Source organism: Puntigrus tetrazona, chromosome 8 (assembly GCF_018831695.1).
Source record: "Puntigrus tetrazona isolate hp1 chromosome 8, ASM1883169v1, whole genome shotgun sequence".
NCBI classification, from domain to species: Eukaryota; Metazoa; Chordata; class Actinopteri; order Cypriniformes; family Cyprinidae; genus Puntigrus; species Puntigrus tetrazona.
Window position 1 is genome coordinate 6,801,799 of NC_056706.1, and position 23,035 is coordinate 6,824,833.

The window sequence follows — 23,035 nt, forward strand, 5'->3', positions numbered from 1 at the left end:
TATTGGACGGTGAGCACGCGGCGTCATAGATTTTTAATATTTATAAGATGGGTCTTAACATAGAAACTACAGCGACTACAGCGAGGTGAAATTTTGCATGTTTAACGTAATAACGACAACTAATAAAACAAAAACATCTAAAGAAAAAAATAGCAAACACTAGACTGATCCTAAACGAGAGCAATGACCTAACACAATAACAATAAAGAATAAAATATAAAAGAATAAAAGATAATATAAGATATTGTTGAATTTGCTCTTTAATTCGTTTACTTCTGTACTCTCTCTCTCTCTCTCTCTCTCTCTCGGCTGGGCATGTGAGCATTAATTATAAAGCGAGTACTCATGCAGCCTGCCGCCTGTAGCTCCATTAATAAAACATCCCAACAAAGGATTTGAGAACGAGAAAGAGCCTTGGTTCAATTAATATTAATTTCAATTTCAAAGTACTTTATTGGCACAATTGTTCTGCATACAATATTGCCCAAACGTCACACACACACACGCGACCGCGCCTTTCCGTGTTTTATGGGGACATTATATGCGTAATAGTTTTTATAATGAATAAACTGTATATTATATCGCCGTACAACTAAACATACCCCTTACGGGAAACTTTAGATTTTAAAAGAATTTAATTTTGAATGTTTTATAAGCTTGTTTCCTCAAAGGGACCAAAAATGTTCCCACAGAGTCAAATTGTTTTTGTATTTACGCATAATTTTACTATCCATGTGGAGATATTACGTGATAAATATCAGGTACACACACACACACACACACACACACACACACACACACACACACACACACACACACACATTTTAATTTGCTCATTTTAATTTGAATTACTGATTTAATACATTCTGTAATTTACTCTGCACTGTTACTCAGTCGTTGTACTTTTCATTTCACGCTGCTCATTTATTTTTCTCACAGTAAACAGTACTAAAAACTGCAATTACAGCAAAAATGAGGTACAGCACTGAGCACTTGTCCTCTGTGTCTCTATGCTAGCTACTTAAAATAATTTGAAGTTATTAAATAAATAAGAATGACTTGTTGACACACACTTACGTACGTGTTCATGTCCTGTACTGTTAAGCTGCATCCGAGTGAAATTAGTGACGATGTTGTCCCCTCTAGCGGAGAAGAGTGGCATTGCATCCAGCAGCAGTCGTATCTCATGTTGCTGCACAAGATATCTTCATTTCTGAAGCCATTCGTGATGAAAGCGACGAGTCTCTTACTATGCAATGAGCTGATGTCTAACATAAAGACTGTATATTTTAAAATGACCCTCCCACTCTGCTGATGCAAACAGAGCATTATACATATAGGGATTTTAGCTTATCCAGAATAGTATTTACTTCTAAGAAAATTCTTCTTTGACTAGTTTCAAATTCTGATAGCTCTTCATGATTGCACTCCTTTTAAAATCCTTGAGTCAGAAGTGGAACAATATGCAGTTTTCCATCACATGTGGTTCGGTTCCAAGCTTTGACTATTCCATACTTCTTCTCAGAGGCCTGTTTTAATGAGTTAGATTCAAATAAAGGTTTTAATGTGGATGGAATGTGCTGTATGTAATCCGCTGACATAATCTGTTTGTGAGCCCAGCTCTCCCTCTCTTACTTTCTTACACCAAACACATGATTCAGATCAAACCCCTTTTTGAGGCTAGGCTAAATAAACGCACAGAGGAAGTACAATCTGGGCCAAAGTTCAACCTCATGCTGTTTCTAGCCCGGTGTCTATGCTAGTCACTACTTTTTGAGAAACTTTACTTGCTCTTTTGCAAGGCTGCCTGGCAGATCAGGAATAAGAACTGCACCGTTAGGGAATTCTTTCACATTGCAAAAGTTCTCTTCAGGACATCGCCACAAACCGGGTACAGTGTTTCATTTTACTTACTCTACATGCTTCAGATGTTCATTTTTCGGAGCTAGGTAGATTACTTAGCAAGTGTAATCCGTTACTGCTACCTTGCTACATGATAAAAAAATCGTATCAGACTACTTGTTGATTACTTTTTCCCCAAGTCATTCATCGCATAGGATGATCTCATACCACATTGATATAAAATACATAGAGTAATAAAATACATTCTATTCATTGTAATGAATAACCTGAAGTAAAACATTACATTACTCTAAGGTTCTATAAAGTGCGGTATATAAATGAACTGCAGGAGCTTCTCAAGTTTAATGAAAAGCTAATTATGAATTTAATCATAAAAATGGAAGAGCAAATAACTCCCTCAAGTAAATATATTAGGTGAAAGATGTTCAGATGCCAAAAAAAAGTTTGGGAATGCCCGTATTAGATGTAAATAAGATATGTTGTGAATTTGTGTAATAATAATAATAACAATAATACAATTGTGCATTCTTTGTGTCAATGTATACAAGCCTGGAAGACTTTCTGTGTGTATATAAACAGTAGGCTGTTTTAGAAAGGAACATTTAAAAGGGACAACCAATAAATTATAAATAATAAATCGCTGTAGTGTGAATAATGTGTAATCGTCAATATAACTGTTGTCTGATTACAGCATTTTAAAACATAATCTAATCCAATTCCAAATATCTTCTGGAATCTGATTATGTAAGATCACGCATAATAAGTTACTACCCATCTCTATATATTTTTATTAAAATAAAATAAATTCTATTATTATTATATTAATTAAAACAGAGAATTGAGAATACTGCAGTGTCATTTAGAACAATGCACACTTTTTTGTTTTCTGCAACGAGTTACACATTTGTGAAAATGTTGCTCTATGTTGCTTTCATCCAGAACACAGGTTTTGATGCTCAAGTCATTGGTATGCAAAAGTGTAATCTCAGATGAATAGCCTTTACATAACACATCTATTTAGCATACATGTCAGGGACATATATTTGTGTTAGTTACATGAGCGGTGTACTCTAGTACATGCTCTTGTTCCCACTGTGAACTCTTAAAACTATACATGTGTTCAGCTGAGATTGTGGAGTAGTGCCAGGTCAGTGTGCAATGATTCTCTCAGATAGGCTAAAGGGGGCAGCCCCTGCAAATGACAGATGAAAGAAAAAAAGTGATATCATAATATGGTATAATGCTTATGTTTTTGATAATGTTGTATAGGTACAGTATATTATACTATACTGACTTCTTTCTCAAGTAATCATACTAACCTGTCCATTTATTACAGCTTCACTTTACCTGTTTTTTCTTCCCAAGAGTTCCAAGTCCAGAGGTCAAAATACTCTCATTTATAAGCACAAACAAGTTTTTCCATTTGCTTGTTACTGGCTAATAATCTAAAACATATTTTTTCAGACAATGTTGCTGCATCCCCAAATCTTTGTCCTTGTTGCCTTACTTTGGAGTGTCCCACCACTTTCCCTGGCTGGAAAGATCCTGGTGTACCCAGTGGATGGAAGCCACTGGCTTAACATGGACATTTTACTACAAGAGCTTCATCAGCGAGGTCACAAACTGACAGTTGTCCGTTCGGCCAACAGTTGGTACATCCCAGAGACCACTGCACACTATACATCCATCACCATCCGTGTCAATCATCTCTCCAGCCTGGAGGACCCTGAGTACATGGCATCCTTTCTTAAAAGAAACATTGACATTCAAAGAGGGGAAGGAACTGTATGGTCATTTATAGCCCTGCAGAAAGAAGTAATTACTCTTTTAGAAGAGTCTCACAAATCTTCTGCTGAGATGGTGAGGACCATTCTAGAAGATAAAAAGCTTGTTAAAAAACTCAAAGAAACCAAATATGATTTAATGCTAACAGATCCTGGATTTGCAGGAGGGGTCATATTAGGCACACACTTGGGTCTACCAATGGTGTACAATGTACGATGGATAACAAATGCAGAAGGGCACTTTGCAATTGCACCCTCGCCGCTTTCTTACATTCCAACTATCGGATCCAGGGTGACAGATAAAATGAGCTTTACAAATAAACTGAAAAATTTCTTGCATTATGGAATCGGCCAATACATAGACTATTTGCTCACAAGACCTCTTTATCAAGGAGTTATCAGCGAACACATAGACCCAAACACCAATGTGTACACTCTGATCCAAGGAGCGGATCTGTGGCTCATGAGAGTAGATTTTGTATTTGAGTTCCCTCGTCCTACTATGCCCAATGTGGTCTACATTGGAGGCTTCCAGTGCAAACCATCCAAACCTCTACCAGATGAATTGGAGAAGTTTGTCGAGAGTTCTGGTGAGCAAGGGGTGGTGATCATGTCTTTGGGTACTCTGCTTGGAAGTCTAGTTCCTGACATATCCGAAGTCGTCGCCTCCGCTTTTGCTCGCTTACCACAGAAGGTGATATGGAGGCACGTAGGGGAAAAGCCATCAACGTTGGGGAACAATACACTGATAGTAGACTGGCTCCCTCAAAACGATCTCTTAGGCCATCCTAAAACTAAAGCTTTTGTCAGTCACGGAGGAACTAATGGAATTTACGAGGCTATTTACCACGGCGTTCCGATACTTGGACTTCCACTCATCTTCGACCAGTTTGACAACATGATTCGCTTGGAAGCCAGAGGGGTGGCGAAAATGCTTGAAGTCTCAGCCCTGGATGTAGATAGCCTTGAACAAGCCCTAAGGGACATCCTGGATGAAAATCAACCCTACCAGAAGAACATGCGCAGAATGTCAAGCCTACATCATGACACTCCACTCAAGCCGATGGACAGTGCCATCTTTTGGTTGGAGTTTGTCATGAGACATAAAGGTGCGGCACACCTACGCACCGAGTCCTACAAGCTTCCTTGGTATTCCTACTACTGCGTAGATGTGTTAATGCTGATAATGAGTGTGTTCACAGCAATCTGTCTGCTCTTGGTCTTGATGATCAGGGCATTGTTCAAAGTTTTTGCAAAGAAAGGAAAAACCAAAAGAGAGTGAAGTCATGTACTTGGTAACACTTTTTTTTTTTTTGCTAAAGGTCGATATCTTTATAGTGCTCTATGCACCACTTTCAATGTGAAAAGCTTTGGTTAGTTACTATGGCACTGGTTATTAAAGGCATAGTTCACCCAAAAATTGTAATTCTGTCTTTAATTACTCACCCTCATGTCATCCCATACCAGATCTTCCTTCATCTTAGGAACACAAATTAAGATGTTTTGAATTTAAAAGGCTCAAAAAGGTACCAAAAACATTGTCTAAGTAGTCTATGGGACATTTGTTGTTTAATAGGAATGTTTTGAAGCAACGAGAATGCCTGGCTCTCGTGAACGTGCCTCTCAAACTGAAACTGAGTTAAGTAATTCTTTTATTTTTTTCGCTCTAAAAATATTCTCGTTGTTAGAACCACTGAAGTCACGTGGGCTGCTTTGACAATGTTTTGGTACCTTTCTGAGCCTTGAACATATATGGACCCTTCCTGTCTGTGGTAGGAAAAGAAAGCTCTCAGATTAAATCTGAAACATGTTAATCGTTTTGAAGATGAATGAAGGTTTTACGGGTTTAGGATGACATGAGGGTGAGTAAATGATGACAGAATTTTCTGTTTGGGTGAACTAACCCTTAACCTCTGCTTGTAAATGCTGTAACTACTTCATCTGGTTAAAAAAAGCATTGATAATTTGACAAACATATACCGATGTATTTAAGTAGACCTTTTCTAAACGCTTGGGACCATGGACATTATTTTGGTGCCATCAGCCAGTGTTGTTCATGGTGATCAAACAAAGAAAAACCCAAAATAAAACATTTAGATTCAGATCAGTTTCTAAACTACTTTCCCAAAATGTTCCCCTATCTGGTTTGAAAAAGAAAGTTAATCTTTTCAACTTTTGGTTGAGAGTGTTGCTAAGTCAGGCAGTTCAGACAAACAGGGCAATGTTTTGAGAATGCCACAGAACCAGTATTTACAGTTTTTGGGAAAATTTATATATGAATGGCTAACTTAATTTAAGCATATATAAAATTACGTGCATCATACTAATAAATCTGAACAAGTAATGTGTTGCTAACAATATTTAAATTTATTTTTAAAAAAGGAACTGCAACAGATTGTATTTTTCAGTTTGTTTTATTGATTTGTACAGACATTGAATGAACCAGCTGTCTATTTTGCACGTAAATATTTCACTTAACACAACCACCGGCATGGTCAACAAAAATAAAATTATTCAAAAATCAGAGTCATAATGCGACAGATGGCCGATGATGCCGAATGTCTCCTACATTTTGGAATGGTGTATTACTATATATGGTTACAATAGGTGAAATACTTGAGAGAGAGTAAAAAATAAAGTGCTCCGTCTTCATCTGTTCTACTGTGTCACTTTGAGAATACTCATCTCACCTCTCCAAAAAGTAGCAATCCCATTTCTTTCTCTATGAAAAACAAAGTATAAAAAGGTTAGAAATGTCTAGATATCTCAAATCTACAGACCACAGCTCAATTGTCACTGTGTGATATTTAAGGGGATCAATGTCATATACATGCAAGATATAAAGACAAACACTTGAACACAATCAATAGAACATGTAACCTATATAATAGATACCAGTCTGTAACTTTGTTTAGTTCCATTAGGAAAACATTACAAAATGCTTTTCTTCCTTCTGTAATAATAATAATAATAATAATAATAATAATAATAATAGCAGTAATTGATCCACAGCTAACTTTTCTAAACATCTGTTCCACTCACCCCACAAGTCACCAATTTTCTTTCAATATTTCAACAGTTTCATTATATCTTAACAGATGGAGTAGAGAATGAAAAAGAGAGAGAAGGAGATTTAAGAGAGAACGAATGTCTGGGAACAGCTTTGGTATTTTAAAAGTATAGCAAAAAGATCTCGAGGGAGTCAAATTATACATCTTCCTGCGATTGCATGTTGCTCAGGCATTTTTCTTTTCCTTCAGTCATGTTAAAACACAGTTTGCGCTTCAGGTTGGCACATTTTGTGTCATCTTTCAAGACTTGCTGGACAGAGGTTAAAGCAGATTATTTCAACATATAAACCCTGGCAGAGGCCGTTTCTCTGGACACATTTGGGTGAATTCAAATGAGTAGAAATTATAAATATAGCATAGTAAAAACTGCTTTTTAAAGAGCACCCAAAAATCAGCTTCTGTCACGTGTGCTGAATTGTGAGATGACATTTTAAAGTAGCAATAACAGTACAAATCTTTTTTTGTTTGTTTTACTAGACCTCTCAGAACTCTCCTTTTTCAATTTGAACAAAATTGCCAATTTGTATAAATACAAAGCCTTATATCAAATACTGCCATCACATGCATTTGAACTTGACAAAGGCATATCTCTGTTTAATACCGTTGCAATTGACGCTCTGCCCAGAAATTCAACCAGTAACAAACAATGAAGATTAATTTCAAAGCTAAGTTGGTCCAATCATGGATATTAACAGGCCTAGAGAGCCCAAATGTCTTAATCTTTTTGAAAAATTCGGGACAAAGAGCACATATTAAGTTGCAAAAACAAGAGTGAAAATTTGCCAGTGTTATTAGGTTTTTTCCATAACCAAAAGAAAATTACATGCATGAAAACAAACTGCAACAAAGCAAATCACAAACCAATCTGAAAACCAATTCTCCATGCTTCAGAATCTTTGTGAATTTGCTGAAACCAACCCAATTTTAGTGATGAAACAAATGGAGAATGTGTTCTCTATAAAGTAGTCACAATTCCAAAGAGAAGTGCAGTGTTGCAGTGTGCAATGCAGATTGTGTGATTTTTCGTAAAAACTGAGATTCTGTTTATGCACGTTCACATCCAAAAACAAATGATCGTGGATGGCTAAACAACATTGACAGGGGAATTATTCCATAATGAATAGAAGCAATGTGACGTTTTTAAAGTCAAATCAGTCAAATCAAACCCTATGCAACCTGTCACCTTTGTTAAACTTTTAGGGCAACCACATTTCATTTAACCAAGAGAATTTCACTAAAAACAAATGGTTGTGGAACAACACTTAAATGGAAATGTAGCACAAAAAAGAAAGAAAAAAAAAAAACTAATTCACACAGGCCTAAAAACAAAAGCATTAGTGTCAATTACGCAGGAATAAAGACAAAAGAAACTAAATGCCTTCTTTGTCCGATACTTCCCCCTTCATCTTTTATTTCCACAACTTGAGATACTCAAAATAAAACAGAAATAACGTAACTTTCCAGAACACTTTTAACGCCTCTTTCCATCCACATTTGCTAAAGATGCAAATCCCGGCCTCTTGTAGGGTCTCTTTCTTTTAAGAGTCACTTCCTCTCTGTTTACATTCCTCACTCTCCTTTCCCTCTACCCCTCGTAGCTATACCTTCTCATTAGTGTCCAATCTCTCATCAGGGTCTCTCTGAATTTCCTCCACTTACCGAGTCAATCCCACCACTAGGACAAGGGACCCTCCCTGCTCCCCGTCCCTGCACCGGCACCACCTGCCACCAGGTTCCTCAGCAGCTTCCTTCTGCCAGCTTGGTAGTCTTCCTCATCCACATTAACCAGGAGCTTAATGGCCTCGTGGCCCACTGCCTGCTTCAGAGAGTCCGTGATGAATACGCCCTTCAGGGCTTCCAATAGTGAGCCGTTGATGTAGTCCCGCCAGAAGGCGTCCAGGTAGGTCAGCTCTGAGAACTTGATGTCACATATGATGGAACCCAGGTCACGGGATTTGAGGATGGTGTTGGCCTGGTTAAACCGCTCAAACTGCCTCTCCAGCGCCTCCTGCTTGTTGGAGAAGACGTTTCCTTGTAGAGCCGACTCGTGCTGACAGTACTCCGCGCGCACCCTCAGTCGTATGTCTGCAAGACAAGGAAGGAGGTTAAAAAAGTGGCTTTATGTCGGCCTACAAAGTCATAGATTTCAGGATAATTGCTTGTTAGTGGTCATTTGCTCAAATGGCACATCTATAAAGAATAATTGCAAGTGCTGGCTTGAAAGTGCTGGTTTAAAAACTTTCACAGAGGCTACCAAGATGTTTATAATATAATTATTTTCGAAACACAGTGCTTTATTCCAGTCACTTTTTTAATGGGTAAAATTTGAGAAGGAGTGACGTCAAGTGGTCAAGCCCAAATTAGTTTCACCATTGATTGAGTGAAGTGTAAAATGATTTTGATAAAATTGTGAGGTTATGAACTTGTTTCACATCATCAAACCTTCTCTTTCCTAGCCATGAACTTGTGCAAGCATCTTCTTTTTCTCTTTAGCAGATTGTCGTCTTACCACAGGTCTGTTTTTCTCTGCAGTCAGCTGTTGTGTGAGATCTCTTCCTTTTCCTGCTCGGAGGAGGTGGGGTGGGTTTAGCGCGGGGCGGGCATACCTGGGGTCCTGATGGAGGACAGCAGATCAATGGCTGGGGCCCTGAGGAACAGAACATTGTTAAAATTACCACCAACGCATCTTGCTTGCAGTATAAGGGCTTGTGCAATTAATTAATTGTCATGTGCATCCTGTAGATAAAGCCATTTCTGTGATTAGTAGTAAATCTCCATCATATGATTTTACAGAGCAGCATTTAATACACACAGCCGTAGTTCATTTACAATCTATGCAAAACAAGTGTTCATAATCAGGCATTTTGTTGACATTTAATTTCATAATGGTTTTCTTTCATCAATTAAATAACAAAAAAGCAGAAACAAAACTGATGTAGCTTTTTTATTTTATTAAGTTAAAATAGGGTGTCCATGTCCATTTTCCCGGACATGTTGCCTAAAATATCCAGGTTTTGGCTTTGTTTGTGCTATGCAGACCGAATGGTGTATGTGACAAAGTACTGTGTGAGCTATAAAAGAGCAGACTCACGGTACGTTAATGTCATACACTGATTGTTCTGTGCCACGCTTCTTCAAGTAGAAGAGACCTAACATAGGTATCTCAAAATATTTGCATCTCAAAGTAATGGCTAATCGAGTAATTTGACCGCTCAATGACAATTTAAAATAGGGAACACTCACTGTTAAGAAAAAGGCTTTTTATTAATAAAGCAACAACATGTGGTTTATACGTACTTATAAAGAGTGAATATGCTAGTAAAATGGATGCTAATAGGGAGGTAGTTAACAATGAGAATAACAATTAACATTAACAAAGTTCTTTAAAAGTGTCAATGGCACGTTTACAGAGTGACAAATGGTAGTATTTCTGTAAAAAAAACAAAACAACAACACAAAACCAATATGTTTACAGCACCAATGACTAAAGTAGCCACGCAGTACACACCTGTTCTTCTGTGAGGAGTTCCCTGCTGAGCTTCTCCGGCTCCTCTGGGAGAAACATAACGGACTGACGTCTCCTCCAGGTATTTATCCACTGGATCTGGGCACACTGGAAAATAATTTGCAACACATTACATACTCACCTTGCACAAGGCAGACTGATGAAGCTGTAGCTTCACTGCGTGCATAATAATCACCTCTCAAATGTGTAACTGAGAAGATCACAAACCTGTCTGTCTCTTGCGTAACGTGACGTACGGCAGCAGGTCGTGGCGAGTGATGATGCGGAGCAGCTGAAGAACATGCCGGAAGTTTGTCTCGTCGCATCGCCCTTGACGCTCCAGCGCGAGCAGGAAATCCCGCCCACTCCGTATCCCTCCTCTCTCGTACTCATCAATAACGTCCACAAAAAGAAAGGACAGCACGCGCACATCACGGTGCGTCAGCTGCGCGCCCACGATATCAAACATGCGGTGAAGAGAGTAAAGCCCATATGCGTCATCCACAGCCTCCTCCGGCCACGGCTCCACCTGGCCGGACGCTGGTCTCCAAGACGAGGAGGAATTACTGCAGGACTCCGGAGCCAATCGGCTTAGAGAGAGCGCAAGAGAGTTACCATGAGCTGTTGCGGATGAGGACGCTGCAACCCAGCCTCTCCTAGGAGAGGAAAGCCCAGAGCGGGAATACGAGTCTATCGGGGAACGAGAAATGTGTTGCCTGCCCTGACTTGATGAAGAGTTCTGTGGCGAGAGGAGGGCAGGGTTGGCATTCCCATGCTGCTGTGAGGTCATCACTCTTCGCTAGGCGGATGACGGGTGAGGGGGATGGCGGAAGGCCCTGTCAGCAGTGTGAAGCAGCTCCAACTGTGTCAACACACTCGGCCCTCAACTCTCACCTCCAACTTCACTCTAAAAGAGAATAAAATTAACGTTCAAGCTTTAGGTCACTGACGACGCCACAGTATTACAGATACGTATAACATATTGAATATATTGCTAAACATTACCACATGACCTGGGTTAATTTTACACTGCTTTTTAAACAGATCTATTGCTCAACTGTTTTTTAGACTTAATGTTAGAGGCGTCATTGCTCAATCACGAAACAAATCAAAACCATGCACGTCACGTTTTCACATCACAACTACAGATAAATTCATATACATTTGAAAAGGCCGATCACATATTCTAATTTCTCACTTGAAACTATAAATATTACATGTTATAATTTCACATCTACATATAAATCAAATATTACATATATAAACTTAACATATACAAATTCTGGCATCACAACCACACACAACATAGATAGGTATTCTGATATCAAATCAACATTTATATGTGATATCGGAGTATAAAGTCCATACTTTTTAAAAACCTTTTACATTTATACATATATTCTGGTATCACATTTAAATTTAAAATAATACAGGTCACATATCTAGGTAAGGCATCCAAACATCAAATCAAACATATTCTGATAAAACATATTCCGACATATCACCTACATTTAATCTCATAACTATTATATACTGATATCAGTAATACATATAGTGCTTCAATTTAAGAACCTATTTGTGTTTAACTACTATAGAAAACTTGTATGTAACCCTGTTTGTATAGTTTTTATTTAATAAATCTAAAACAATGGTAGATAAAATATTTAGGCAGAGGAACACTGTCGTAACTGACCTGATTAGCTTGCTAATTAACATCTAACAGGTTTAAGAGAGAGAATATCAACAGAATGCATCAATCGTCTGACTTCCATATCATGGCTTTAAAAACACTAACATACGCTCTCTTCAAATACAAGTTTAAAGACTAGAAACGACTGATGAATAAGCAGTTAGACATCACCAATCTTCTGAAATCTATCTGGACAGCTGTGTGTTAGCCTGATGCTTAGCATACACAAGGAGTGGCTAAAGAATATCGTGATCTTTTAAGAAAACATATAATTTACCGCGAATATTTTATTGCGATCCCCTCTAACGATCCTATATTCCTACAGAAACTTATACGTTATTTGTTATTGATATAAACTTCGCTTAGCAACTGACTGTTGGCTTGCTAACGTCAACAGCGTGTAGCAACACTGAATGTACACAACTGCCTTACCTCTTCGATTTCATGAATCACTTTATAGACACGGAGACTACGGACGTGGACTCTGCTCAGAACTGCGACCTGGTCCTCATACATGTACAATAATCGTGTGTGGGGATAATTTAAACGGTTTGGTGAAGCTTGGTAATGAGCCCATTTTTTGTTCCTCTACTAAAATGTAGGTACATCCGGGACATGAGCAAGCGTGGGGCAACATCCGGGGAATGTAGGAAACGCTTCGTCTTCACAGAAATAACAATAAACTCTAATGATATGTAAATAGGCTTTTTTGCGGTTAAGAATAAATTTTCAAGGTGAAAAAATGATTCAGAATACGTCTTTGTATAGAATATAAACATTTATTTTTTTATAGATAAAAAACACTGCATTGCCCCTTTACCTTCTGAAAAAAAATCACCATGGAAACCACAGTTTCATCCAAAATACAATTAGCTAATGTAAAAAGCTTAATAAAATGGGTTGATTTTAAACCTTGTATAAGCTTTTATAATCTTGTTCATTTTGTTTCATTTCTTTTATCTCCACTTATGGCTGATTTGAAGTCCATAAAAATAAAATAAAAATCACACAGAAGATTCACTTTTAGCAGATACATGTACGGTCAATTCTGATCACCTGCAGCTGATTAATAATAGCAAATAACATGTTTTTGGTTACAACATATGTTTTTTTAACCTACAAAGAAGATCATTTATTTAAAATAAATTCAAATTAAACAAAATAAAATAATCCGGATCCATATGTTAACACGAACATTCTATGCTTGCTGGGTGTTCGGCTATTTAAAAAACATTAGCTCTTAGCTATTTCCCTTATTTTGGGATGCATTATTAGCACAGGAAAACAATTTCATGGTGTTTTGTAACTGTGGTGCAAACTGTGAATATTAGTAACAGTATATGCCATATTAGAAATGTAAAAAGGACAGTCAGAAACATGTGAACATCTTTACTAAACATTAGGTTTTAACTGGTATATGATCTTCCTGCATAACAGGTCTCCTCACCTGAACCCAAAACCTTTTTGAAACCAGCGAACAGACCAGCTTGACAAGGCTAGGAGGTGAAAAAATGACCTGCAGGCATACTGAAGAAAGTCAAGAACCACTGATTTATATACTAGTACGGATCAGTGTAAAGATCAGTCTTTTCCATGACATCAGACCGGAATCTGCTTAAATATGTGTGAGAAATATCCTTAATCAAACATAATGTAGTATTCTCGTGATAATTTGTCGATCTTTGTATTCAGTAGGTTAACTCGATGGAACAAGACAGCTAAATAATTGTGTAGATTCCACACATTCCTTGTTTTTGGGCTTCCCTGGAATCTGTTAAAAACAAAGGAATCAACATCATGTTACATTAGCCTAAGTACAGAATGCACAGAACGTCTATACCGTTAAATCATAAAGCTCACCTGATTGCACATAGCTTTCCCAGAGCGGGCAAATGTGGCAAAATGCTCACAATTGTGTGTGAAGAGTTTGTAAGTAAACTCCTTGTCCAGTAAAGCATCGAGTCGATTTCTGATTTCGTCCTCAGGTGAAGGCTCAAGAGCGTGCTGGTCATTGCTCACTGAAACACGAGCTCCTTTTGGCACATTAATCTCAGACAGAAGCTGACGTCGTATCTTAGTTTCCCCAAGCAAAAGATCACCACAAACGGGGAAGATAGCCTGCAGACAATTTCGAAACGTACTCATCACCTGAGATTCATCTGGAAAAGGGAAATTTGGTATGAGACAGTTTGTGAGACACACACATACATATATATATATATATATATATATATATATATATATATATATATATATATATATATATATCAGATAGAAGATATGAACACTCAGAAAAGTTCAGATGTTGACATTTTGTGGCAATATGCACTTTTAACATACATTGGGGTAAGTTCTCACAGTGTTATCTGACTTGTGTGCTATATTGTGTAGTATAGCATGATTATATCGTTATAGAATACACACTAAAGTGAACGTTCTCGTGCTTACCGGCAACCGCGAAGTGAACGACGTATCCATCTCCGTCGTACACGCCCCAGTGTGAGTAACCAATGGGGTACGAGAACTCGATCAAATCTCCGAACCGCGCGGTGGATACGACTTCCTCAACCTGTGCGTGATAGTCTGTCAAGATTACACGCGCTTACAGCTGTTACAGGTTTTAGAACAAGTTTGACAACATATGGCGGGTGCACACTTTGAGGACGTTACATATAACCGATTTATAATCACTTTTCTAACAAAACGATTCTCACCCGATAGCGAATGCTACAGGTCTGTTATAAAACGCTACTCTAATAAACTAGTACGAAAAGAGAACGCGTTCTAAGATATTTCTAATAGAACCTTATTCGAATTTGCAGTCTTAAATTGAAAAATCCAACCTTTTAACGTGACGTGAAATAATTACAGCCTGGTGTTGAAATATTAGTTTCTGTCATACGCATTAAAGTAATTCTGTAAATATTTGTAAGCGTACCTGTTCTTTGTAATCCATCTCTCGCGTTGTTTAGTCGTTAAGAGCAGAAACTATACGCAAAAGAATTTAATTTATTTGCCAAGCCTTGTAGGCGTGGTCACGCAACCAGCAGAAGTACTTGTTTGTGAGCTAAGACGTTCTCCTTTCAGTAGGTACTCCACCTTCACATCTCCTGCCACCGTCCTCTGGAAGGTTATTATTAATTCCACTGAATGAATTTAGGATCTTGACTTTAAAGTTAGAAATAAATAACCTGTCACCTTTAATGTTGGCTGTCTTGTGATGGCATGATAAACATAATCCACTTTATTACAGTAATATTACCATGATGAATGAGTGACAATCAGCCGTCCAGAATGACAAACTGTGAATTTATCTCATTATTTGAAGATGCAACCCATGGAAACTAAGCAAACGACGCTATTGATAGACATGTCAAGGAATCATCAATGCTGTATGTCAACTAAATTAAACAGAAAGGCAATTTGTGGAGTATATATTCATTAATGACAGCAGGGAATTACACACATCAGTATTCAGTTTTAAATAGACCGGTTGGACTTTGACTTCCGTTTAAATGGAGTCTATGTTTCTTCTGAATTACGCCTCCTTGAAAATGTTTATTCATCTTCTTCCCTCCAATATCTTGATCAAAACAAATTATGGGCGTGTTCCTCTTGTTCTCCTCCTGGATTGGTTTGGCGCATTTTTTTTTTTTATTTCTTGTGGTTGCCAAACTGTACAGCCATTTGGTCACTGACACAGCGGAACGTAGCGGGCTGCACCTCCCAATACCTGATTGGGTTGTCAAAGAGGCTGATGCCATTGTAGAACACCCTCTTCACTCCGAAACCCGTAGGGCAGAAGTCATCCACTCCAACATTAGTGATGTTGTTTGAATGGAGGTAGACAACCTGCAGTGAAAGTGTGGTTTAGTTTATTTCGTATAAGAGAACTAGAATATGTAGGATCATGTGCATAGGCACACCTGCAAATACTTCAGATGAGGCAGTCCGCCGGGTACACTGGACAGACGGTTGTTGTCAAGGTGTAGCTCTCTCAGGTCGGTGAGGTAAGATAAAGCACCATGCTCAATATGGCGAATCTGGTTACTGCCGAGTCCCAACCTAAGCACAGATACAGAGGGGTTTTAGCCACTAGAGGACACCCAAAGCAAACTTTAAGTCCATGCAAAAGTTATACATTTAATATCACGTTAGAAGCAAATACAATCTGTTTTCCTATATTAATTACACCAAAAAAGTACAAATGTGTAGGGTTTACCTCTGCAGCTGGAGGTACTGGCTGAGATCCACCAATTCAATGGCCTGAATCTGATTACTGTCCAAATGAAGCTCATTGAGACTACTGGGAAGGTCTGATAAGAGTGAGACACATACTACATGGAACAGAATGAGTTGCATTGTGTTTCGAAAAGAATGGGACACATTCCATGTAGAAAAGAATTTTGCATTCTGTAACACAAGTACACCCCTTTCCTGTGTTACTAATTAAAAATATGAAAAAAATGCCAGAGAGGTTGACGGTAAATTAAGTCAATTAAATTTATGTAAAATTCTGACCGTCATACATATTACCTTTGGGAATTCCAGTGAGTTTGGCTTCAGAAATGCGCAAGTAGTTCAGTGTAAGGCCCATGAATGCTCCAGGTTCGAAACCACTGTTCTGTAGTGGATTACGACCCATTTCTGCAATATCAACCAGTGTTTGAGGCACAAATCAAGTCTTTAGATTCATTTATATAGCAAATATTATCAGTGAATAATGTCAGTAAGCTCAGCGAGTAACTATAGGCCTTAGGCAGGGTGGTGCCATATTTAATTTTTGACAGAAATGAAAATGGGGGATAAAGGCACATATTGTGTTCAATGGATTGTACTATTGTTTAGCTGACAAAAACTTTGGGTAGACAAAAACTCAAAACAGTTTTGATACAGTGTTGAGTTGATACAGTGTATGCCATTGTAATAACTGTATCCCTCATCTGCCATGAATTCAATATGGCATCTTACCTGACAAAGATCTGTTAGACATCATGAATCAGATACACAGTCTTACCAATGACATGCATGTTGTGGAGGCCTAAAAAGCTATATGCCGGCACCTTCTTGATGTTATTGTCATGGATACGCAGCTCCACTAGGGATGGAGGCAGGTTTTTGGGGATGGAAGTCAGAAGGTTGTGTGAGATGTATAATTTTTGCAAACGCTGCAAAGGAAGGAATGCCTTGGGATGCACTTTTGAGATCTGGTTATATCTCAACACCAGGGCCTGAAACAGGACAAGGACTGTGAGGGAACGCTGTATCAAGTTTTATTAACATTAGGCTAACTATTGCATTTTTAAATTCACTCACAAAAAGAGAGCAAAAATGATTATGATGCATGATTATGAAATAAAGGTATGTTAGGTCTTACATAGAGGTTGGTCAATCCTTTAAAGTCTCCCTCCCTGATCTCTGCGATCCTGTTGCTCTGCAGGTCCAACAGCAGTGTGTCTTTAGGAATATCATATGGCACGTAACCTAAACCTGTTGGGGAAACAAACAAGAACAGATACATTGGTAGAAATAAGATATGAAAAAAGAATCTATATTGTGGATCAATCGTGCTTCTTGGTTGCTGTGGTAATTCATTTTCCAGGGTAACTGAAACTCAACACGAAATGACTCAGTTTAATGTTAATGCACTTGGTCTTATACACATGGTCTTGAATTTTAAGATATATTGGCAGGTGTGTTCCAAAGAAACAAAAAGTTTAATAACTTGTTTTAACTTGTTTCAATAAGTTATTTTTTCATCTGATATCACCAAACCCTCTTATTTTTCTACCTTACCCCTTCACCTCTACATAATGTTATGCAATACCCACATTAATGGATAAAATGTATGTAATGAGATGTAACACAATGTATGTCTGTAACTTTAATTGTTTATTGTAACTAGTAAAAATTGATTTAGAGAGCTCTCTGATTGGCTTTGTCAGTAGGAGTTTAATTACAGAGCTCTCTAAATGAATTGTTAGTAGTAAAAATGCATTTATGACGAGTAACGCTGGGAATATTTTAAGCTTGTCATATGTACATCTATACCTGATACATACATACATGTATGCATGTATCAGGTATGGTACGAGAGGCATGAAAGTAGCTCCGGTATCGTCAGTCATCGTTACATGACAGTAAAAAAATGAAGTATACTCTTATTTCTAACTTGCAAAAACACACAGACTAAACAGTTAAAAGACTGATATAGCGTTGCCATAAATGGGCGATGGAAAATATGAGAAAAAATATCATCTGCTGCCTGCCAGATCCAGCCAGTCAAAATCAAGTATTCTAAAGCGCCTTAATAATAGACGCTATATCCGTCGAACCAAAGAAATAAAAGAAATAAATAGTATTATGATGCCTTTAGACAGCAGGAAGGCAGTTCATATATGAAACAGTTTCTTCAGGATTTACTTCAGAGTCTTCGAGTTCACTTGTAAACTTTTCATCGGGGCTATAATTTCGGAAATGTTTGGTAATTCTTTGGGCTTTGGGACTCTGTGTGTTTGCTATGCTCTGTTGTTGTGTGCTAGCATTCCCCTCTAAGCTTCCCATATAATTAAGATGGAGCCAGATGACCATGGCTCCACGTAGCACATTACAACGTGGAGAGAGAAAAAAAAAAGCTGTATAATATGAGCTTCATAAAAGAGAGATAGGAAAGATGGCAGCTGTGCTTGGGTGGTACCTGGCATTCACAAATTGTCCATTTGCTTTTAAATCCATCATTCCTGGTGACCGACATCATAGTTTATGGCGCGTTTGCTGTACCGAGTAGAATAACCAGAGTGTCTGTCTTCTCAGGTGACCGACCACACACCACATGTGCTGTCTGATGTGGATGGGCCAGATTAGCGGTGTGTCTGAATTGGTATCCGTTCTCAAGCTAAATTTGATCCTGATCTCATTCAGGCCTTTGATGCGGATGTTAAAACCTGACATTTCTGTTTAGCCTTCAGCCAAAATTTCCTGCTCACTTTCCCTACTTTCAGCCACAACTTTGATTTACATTTGATTTCGTTTTATATATATATATAGCTCATAACTCATATTGAAATCATTGTGCTTCAGCACGCTCATTCGCACCGCATTCTAAAAATGAAATATGATAGGCAGGTCTTTGATCTTTCCTTGATGTCACAGGCTAGTAATTTTGGGATAAAATGGGTGATATAAACGGGATATCCTTTAACTCAAACTATTCTAATCACAAACCAGCCTTCACTCTTTACACCAGTTGTCACCAAAAAGTGAGTTCCAGCCCAAAAATTGGGTCACAAGTTTGTTTGGGTGATGACGAACTGTATTAAATAAAAATAAAATTGTTGCTATACTATATTTTGTACACCAATAAAAAAATCTGCATATAGTAGTTTTAGCTTATATATTCATCCTGTGCTTGCCATATACATTTTATTTTTTTTACATTTTTTATTTCACTTTTTTTTTTTGGCTATGCAATTTATGGCATTTTTCAAAGTTTAGTTTCAAGGACATTTTTTACATTTGTGCAGTAAACCATTTTGGCACTGTTGTCGTCAATATAAAATTTGGGTCTAGGAGCCAAACCTCTTAGACTAAACAATCATTATCTTGCCTGTCTACCAAGACACCATTACAAACACATATCATCTTAAGCCCACCTAAATCCGAGCACTGAACAACTCTGAGGTCGCACCGGCAGCCAAATGGACATGTGGGATGTTCCGGTTGGTATGGATCCACAGCTGACCCTTCTTCCTGGTCCTTCATCATCATCATCAGCTCTTTCACATCAATGTCCTTGCCAAAGTCCCAGAATCCTTTCTGCTCGAAGGGAAGGGCGGAAGTGTCTAGTGGCAGGTGGGCAGTGCAGAGAAAAAGAAAAGCAACATAGATCGACAACATGGCTGCTACGTTTTTTAATCTGCGAAAAAAAGAGAAACACAGAGGAAGAATGCTTTCAAAATATGGCAGTACAATTGTTTTCCACACTTTTATAAAAAAACATAAATGCTACTTTTCATCCAAAAGCTGATTCTGGTAAAAATCTATCATTTTGTGGTCTCATTAAGCTTTGAATATATGGCAGCAACTCACTGACAGTCACAATAAACCAATCTGCTCTCCACATCGACAATAGGGAAAATATCTCATTGTTACTAAAACTAAAACCTGAGACAGGGAAAGACTTGTTTGGGTCAGATGCATCAAAGTGTGCAAATGTGTATTTTCGTAACCTGTCTTCATGCTATATTTACAGTGGGTTTTTTTCTCCCAGAATGGGTGTATTTGAGTGTATTTTTGTGTCTTTTGTCTAGATGAATTACAGCTGAAGCTACACTGATGCAACGTCGGTAGGAGACGAAAACAGAGTGCAAAAATATCTAGCTATTAATGTCCTTTTGGTGCATTTGATCACATATCTCCACAGAAGAAACATGTGGCAAATGTACATAATTAATGTAAATAAATTATAGATGTGACTTGACTCACTAATAACTAATAGCAGTTCCATCCTAGGGGAAATTTTTAATTGCTCTTTCATAGTTCAGGGAATTTTGTTTCAAGTATCAACAGTCTCAGATGTTTAGTCTACAGTTCCTTAGGAGATATAAAAATGGAAATAAATTAGGAAACTGTTGACATACAGTAAGAGTTTAAAGCTAGTAAAAATGTGTGGATGACATAGCTCAGATAATTTAGTGAGGAATATCAGAGTTCAAGCTGAAACTCACTTTCAGACTTCGGCATATTGGGAAGTCTGAGTACAGTGTGTTTAATTCAGAATTTTTGTGAGGAAAAACTTAAATATGCAAGTAAACCTCCCTCAATTTGTTCTAATTTTGTGTTTGAGAAACATCTGAGATATTAGTGTGTATTTGTTTTCACTTATATTAGAACTCAAATCTAGTGCTGTTACCGTTCAGTTCAATGAAGATTTATAGCTAAATAGCTCGTTTATAGCTAAAATTAAAACTACTTATATCTTTTCAGTAATTTAAATTGCTCTGAAATCAAATAAAACATAAATATAAAAATGAAATAACTAATTTAAACGAAATAAAATTAAGCTAACATACTAAAATGACCAAAAATAAAGCTGATTTAAAAAAAAAATTAAATCAAAGAAAAACAAGAATAAAAATGACAAATGCACATAACAAAATTACACTGAAAATATAATTATAAAGGCACAAAATACGAATAAATACAACAATCACTTTAATGGTACTAAAATAGATGATACTAAAAATACTAAAATAGATTATATGCACTGATCCACATTTATTAGATTTGTGTGACCATCCAGATCTGCAGTAACCAGTTCTTTTTTTGTGCCACGTGTTGTGTGTGTGGTTTTAAACTGCCTCTGAGCTCTTTCTCTCTCTTTAAATTCACTCCCACACCCTTTACCACAGAATGGCAGGAGAACCACATTACTGGCAAGTTTAACAGATTGTTTTTGGAGAGCCACCCTGATTCATGCACCGAAATACAGTCACCAAATGTACCAAAATCATATCCTCTTAAAATATGACAATAATGTTATGTAATAAACTGACAGACCTCATTTAAAAGCACACAAAATGATGACATGCACAGCCTGATTTTACCACTGCCAGAACAATTCTTCCAGTATAATACTGATGAATGAACTGGTTTTTCAGCTTATAAAAGTCTTAAAAGTCTTATCAAAGATTTTGCTTCCTACTTATGAGCTTATTTTTTTCTTGTAAAAAAAATAAGGTTAAGATTTCTAGATTTTTTTATCATAAAGATGTACAATATCCAAATGATCAAGCAAAGCTGAATGATTTCCTATATTAATGAGATGAGATGGGCTAATTAAAGACTACATTACTGAATGTCGTCAAGATTACAGAGGTGACGTGGATGACTGAGTGACGCACAAAACTAGAACAACATTTCTAAAGGATTTTAAAACTAATTAAAGTGGTAGTCTTTTTTATGAGCTCAAATAAGCTTTGTATGCTTTCCAAAGAACTGAACCGGTCTCGACGGAAACAGATGAATTAAGTTACCATGGAAACTCATCAGGTGCACAAAACAGATCAGACAGATAAATAAGAGCATTAAAGCATCTTACCTGATGTGTGATATTTATTTGGAGATTATTTCTTCTTTTTAATGTTTCTTTTGGCAAACTGATTTATAGTTTGATCATTGTTTTGGATGACTGTCTGTTAGGTCCTTGGCTGCCAGCGGTCACACAGCACTGAACAGTACCTGCAATTCAAAACACAGGACAGCTTGCAAAAAGAGGGAAAAAAATGTGCATTTGAGACATTCCCACTTAAGTTGTCTTTCCCTCCCACTGTTTTTCTCTTTCTTTTTAGGTGAAGAGAGAGAGAGAGAGAGAGAGAGAGAGAGAGAGAGAGAGAGAGAGAGAGAGAGTTAGATAGTCTGAGTGTGTGGGCTGGTAATTCCATATTGTTGTACTTTTAGGATATTTAATTTTAAAATATTTCCTTACTGAACATCCAGGGTACATATTAATAATGGAACATAAAGTATCCATCCATATCCATATCCATACTTTTATGTATTTGCATGCTTTTGTGAAACTGCACAGACAGACAGACAAAGTAGATAAATATATAGATAGATAGTTAGACATTCATATAGACAGACACAGACACAACATTCATATAGAAAGACACAAAGACACACACACACAGAGAAAGAGAGAGAGAGAGAGAGAGAGAGAGAGAGAGAGAGAGAGAGAGAGAGAGAGAGAGAGAGAGAGAGAGAGAGAGAGAGAGAGAGAGAGAGAGAGAGAGAGAGAGAGAGAGAGAGAGAGAGAGAGAGAGAGAGATGTACAATATATTTACATAGAAGTGTCTGTATGGCATCCTAAGAGCCGCAATGAATAAATGTCACCACAGACTTCCAGGTTTTCCCACTAAGACTGATGTTACTTAGGGACATGCTCTTTTGATATAAGGAAGTTTTTCTTCATGGTTTAGGATATGGCCCACGCCCTGGAAATGAAGAGCAGTCACAGAAATATATACATCAACAGAGAATCAATGTAGCGAAGGCCCAAAGAAAATAAATCTGGGACAGAAGCCTGCTGTGAAGTAGAAAAAGAAGCACTTGTGGCAGTGAG

General features: G+C 37.5%; 4 protein-coding genes across 6 annotated transcripts; 1 reads left to right on the forward strand and 3 right to left on the reverse strand.

Annotated features, from left to right (window-relative positions):
• Positions 1–1,717: 1,717 nt before the first annotated feature.
• Positions 1,718–6,171, forward strand: ugt5e1 (UDP glucuronosyltransferase 5 family, polypeptide E1). Of its 2 annotated transcripts, XM_043246910.1 has the most exons (3): positions 1,718–1,891; positions 3,200–3,244; positions 3,328–6,171. In XM_043246910.1, exon 3 carries the CDS (start codon positions 3,331–3,333, stop codon positions 4,927–4,929), a length of 1,599 nt encoding a protein of 532 aa, XP_043102845.1. In that variant the 5' UTR covers positions 1,718–1,891; positions 3,200–3,244; positions 3,328–3,330; the 3' UTR covers positions 4,930–6,171. The 2 variants fall into 2 exon arrangements, with proteins under 2 accessions (XP_043102845.1, XP_043102846.1); XM_043246911.1 differs by lacking the exon at positions 3,200–3,244.
• On the reverse strand, positions 6,043–12,542 carry dedd (death effector domain containing). 2 transcript variants are annotated; one of them, XM_043246913.1, is made up of 6 exons: positions 12,346–12,542; positions 10,452–11,130; positions 10,227–10,331; positions 9,228–9,365; positions 8,378–8,803; positions 6,043–6,369 (listed from the first exon to the last, which is right to left on the reverse strand). In XM_043246913.1, the coding sequence occupies exons 2-5, from the start codon at positions 11,011–11,013 to the stop codon at positions 8,394–8,396; spliced, it is 1,215 nt and encodes a 404-aa protein (XP_043102848.1). In that variant the 5' UTR covers positions 11,014–11,130; positions 12,346–12,542; the 3' UTR covers positions 6,043–6,369; positions 8,378–8,393. The 2 variants fall into 2 exon arrangements, with proteins under 2 accessions (XP_043102848.1, XP_043102847.1); XM_043246912.1 differs by having other exon boundaries at positions 6,043–8,803.
• A 130-nt stretch (positions 12,543–12,672) lies between these two features.
• On the reverse strand, positions 12,673–14,949 carry LOC122350104 (phospholipase A and acyltransferase 2-like). Its single transcript, XM_043246321.1, has 4 exons — positions 14,852–14,949; positions 14,362–14,482; positions 13,774–14,072; positions 12,673–13,684 (listed from the first exon to the last, which is right to left on the reverse strand). Exons 1-4 carry the CDS (start codon positions 14,867–14,869, stop codon positions 13,610–13,612), a joined length of 513 nt encoding a protein of 170 aa, XP_043102256.1. The 5' UTR covers positions 14,870–14,949; the 3' UTR covers positions 12,673–13,609.
• Positions 14,950–15,112: 163 nt separating this feature from the next.
• On the reverse strand, positions 15,113–22,215 carry bgna (biglycan a). The gene is made up of 8 exons (XM_043247485.1): positions 22,013–22,215; positions 19,566–19,828; positions 17,291–17,403; positions 16,931–17,144; positions 16,450–16,560; positions 16,136–16,229; positions 15,840–15,978; positions 15,113–15,765 (listed from the first exon to the last, which is right to left on the reverse strand). Exons 2-8 carry the CDS (start codon positions 19,807–19,809, stop codon positions 15,568–15,570), a joined length of 1,113 nt encoding a protein of 370 aa, XP_043103420.1. The 5' UTR covers positions 19,810–19,828; positions 22,013–22,215; the 3' UTR covers positions 15,113–15,567.
• Positions 22,216–23,035: the final 820 nt, after the last annotated feature.

Excerpts from the sequence above, each read along its gene's own strand:
- ugt5e1 (XM_043246910.1), top strand. The coding sequence starts at position 3,331 with ATGTTGCTGCATCCCCAAATCTTTGTCCTTGTTGCCTTACTTTGGAGT.
- dedd (XM_043246913.1), bottom strand. The coding sequence starts at position 11,013 with ATGACCTCACAGCAGCATGGGAATGCCAACCCTGCCCTCCTCTCGCCA. Across the intron at positions 10,332-10,451 it reads GTTACGCAAGAGACAGACAG|TGTGCCCAGATCCAGTGGAT; the intron begins GTTTGTGATCTT and ends ATTATTTTCCAG. Across the intron at positions 8,804-9,227 it reads CAGAGAAAAACAGACCTGTG|ACATACGACTGAGGGTGCGC; the intron begins GTAAGACGACAA and ends CTTGTCTTGCAG.
- LOC122350104 (XM_043246321.1), bottom strand. Across the intron at positions 14,073-14,361 it reads CGTTCACTTCGCGGTTGCCG|ATGAATCTCAGGTGATGAGT; the intron begins GTAAGCACGAGA and ends TCCCTTTTCCAG. Across the intron at positions 13,685-13,773 it reads GGAAAGCTATGTGCAATCAG|ATTCCAGGGAAGCCCAAAAA; the intron begins GTGAGCTTTATG and ends TGTTTTTAACAG.
- bgna (XM_043247485.1), bottom strand. The coding sequence starts at position 19,809 with ATGTTGTCGATCTATGTTGCTTTTCTTTTTCTCTGCACTGCCCACCTG. Across the intron at positions 17,404-19,565 it reads TGTTCAGTGCTCGGATTTAG|GTTTAGGTTACGTGCCATAT; the intron begins GTGGGCTTAAGA and ends TTTCCCCAACAG. Across the intron at positions 16,561-16,930 it reads CCACAACATGCATGTCATTG|AAATGGGTCGTAATCCACTA; the intron begins GTAAGACTGTGT and ends TTGATATTGCAG.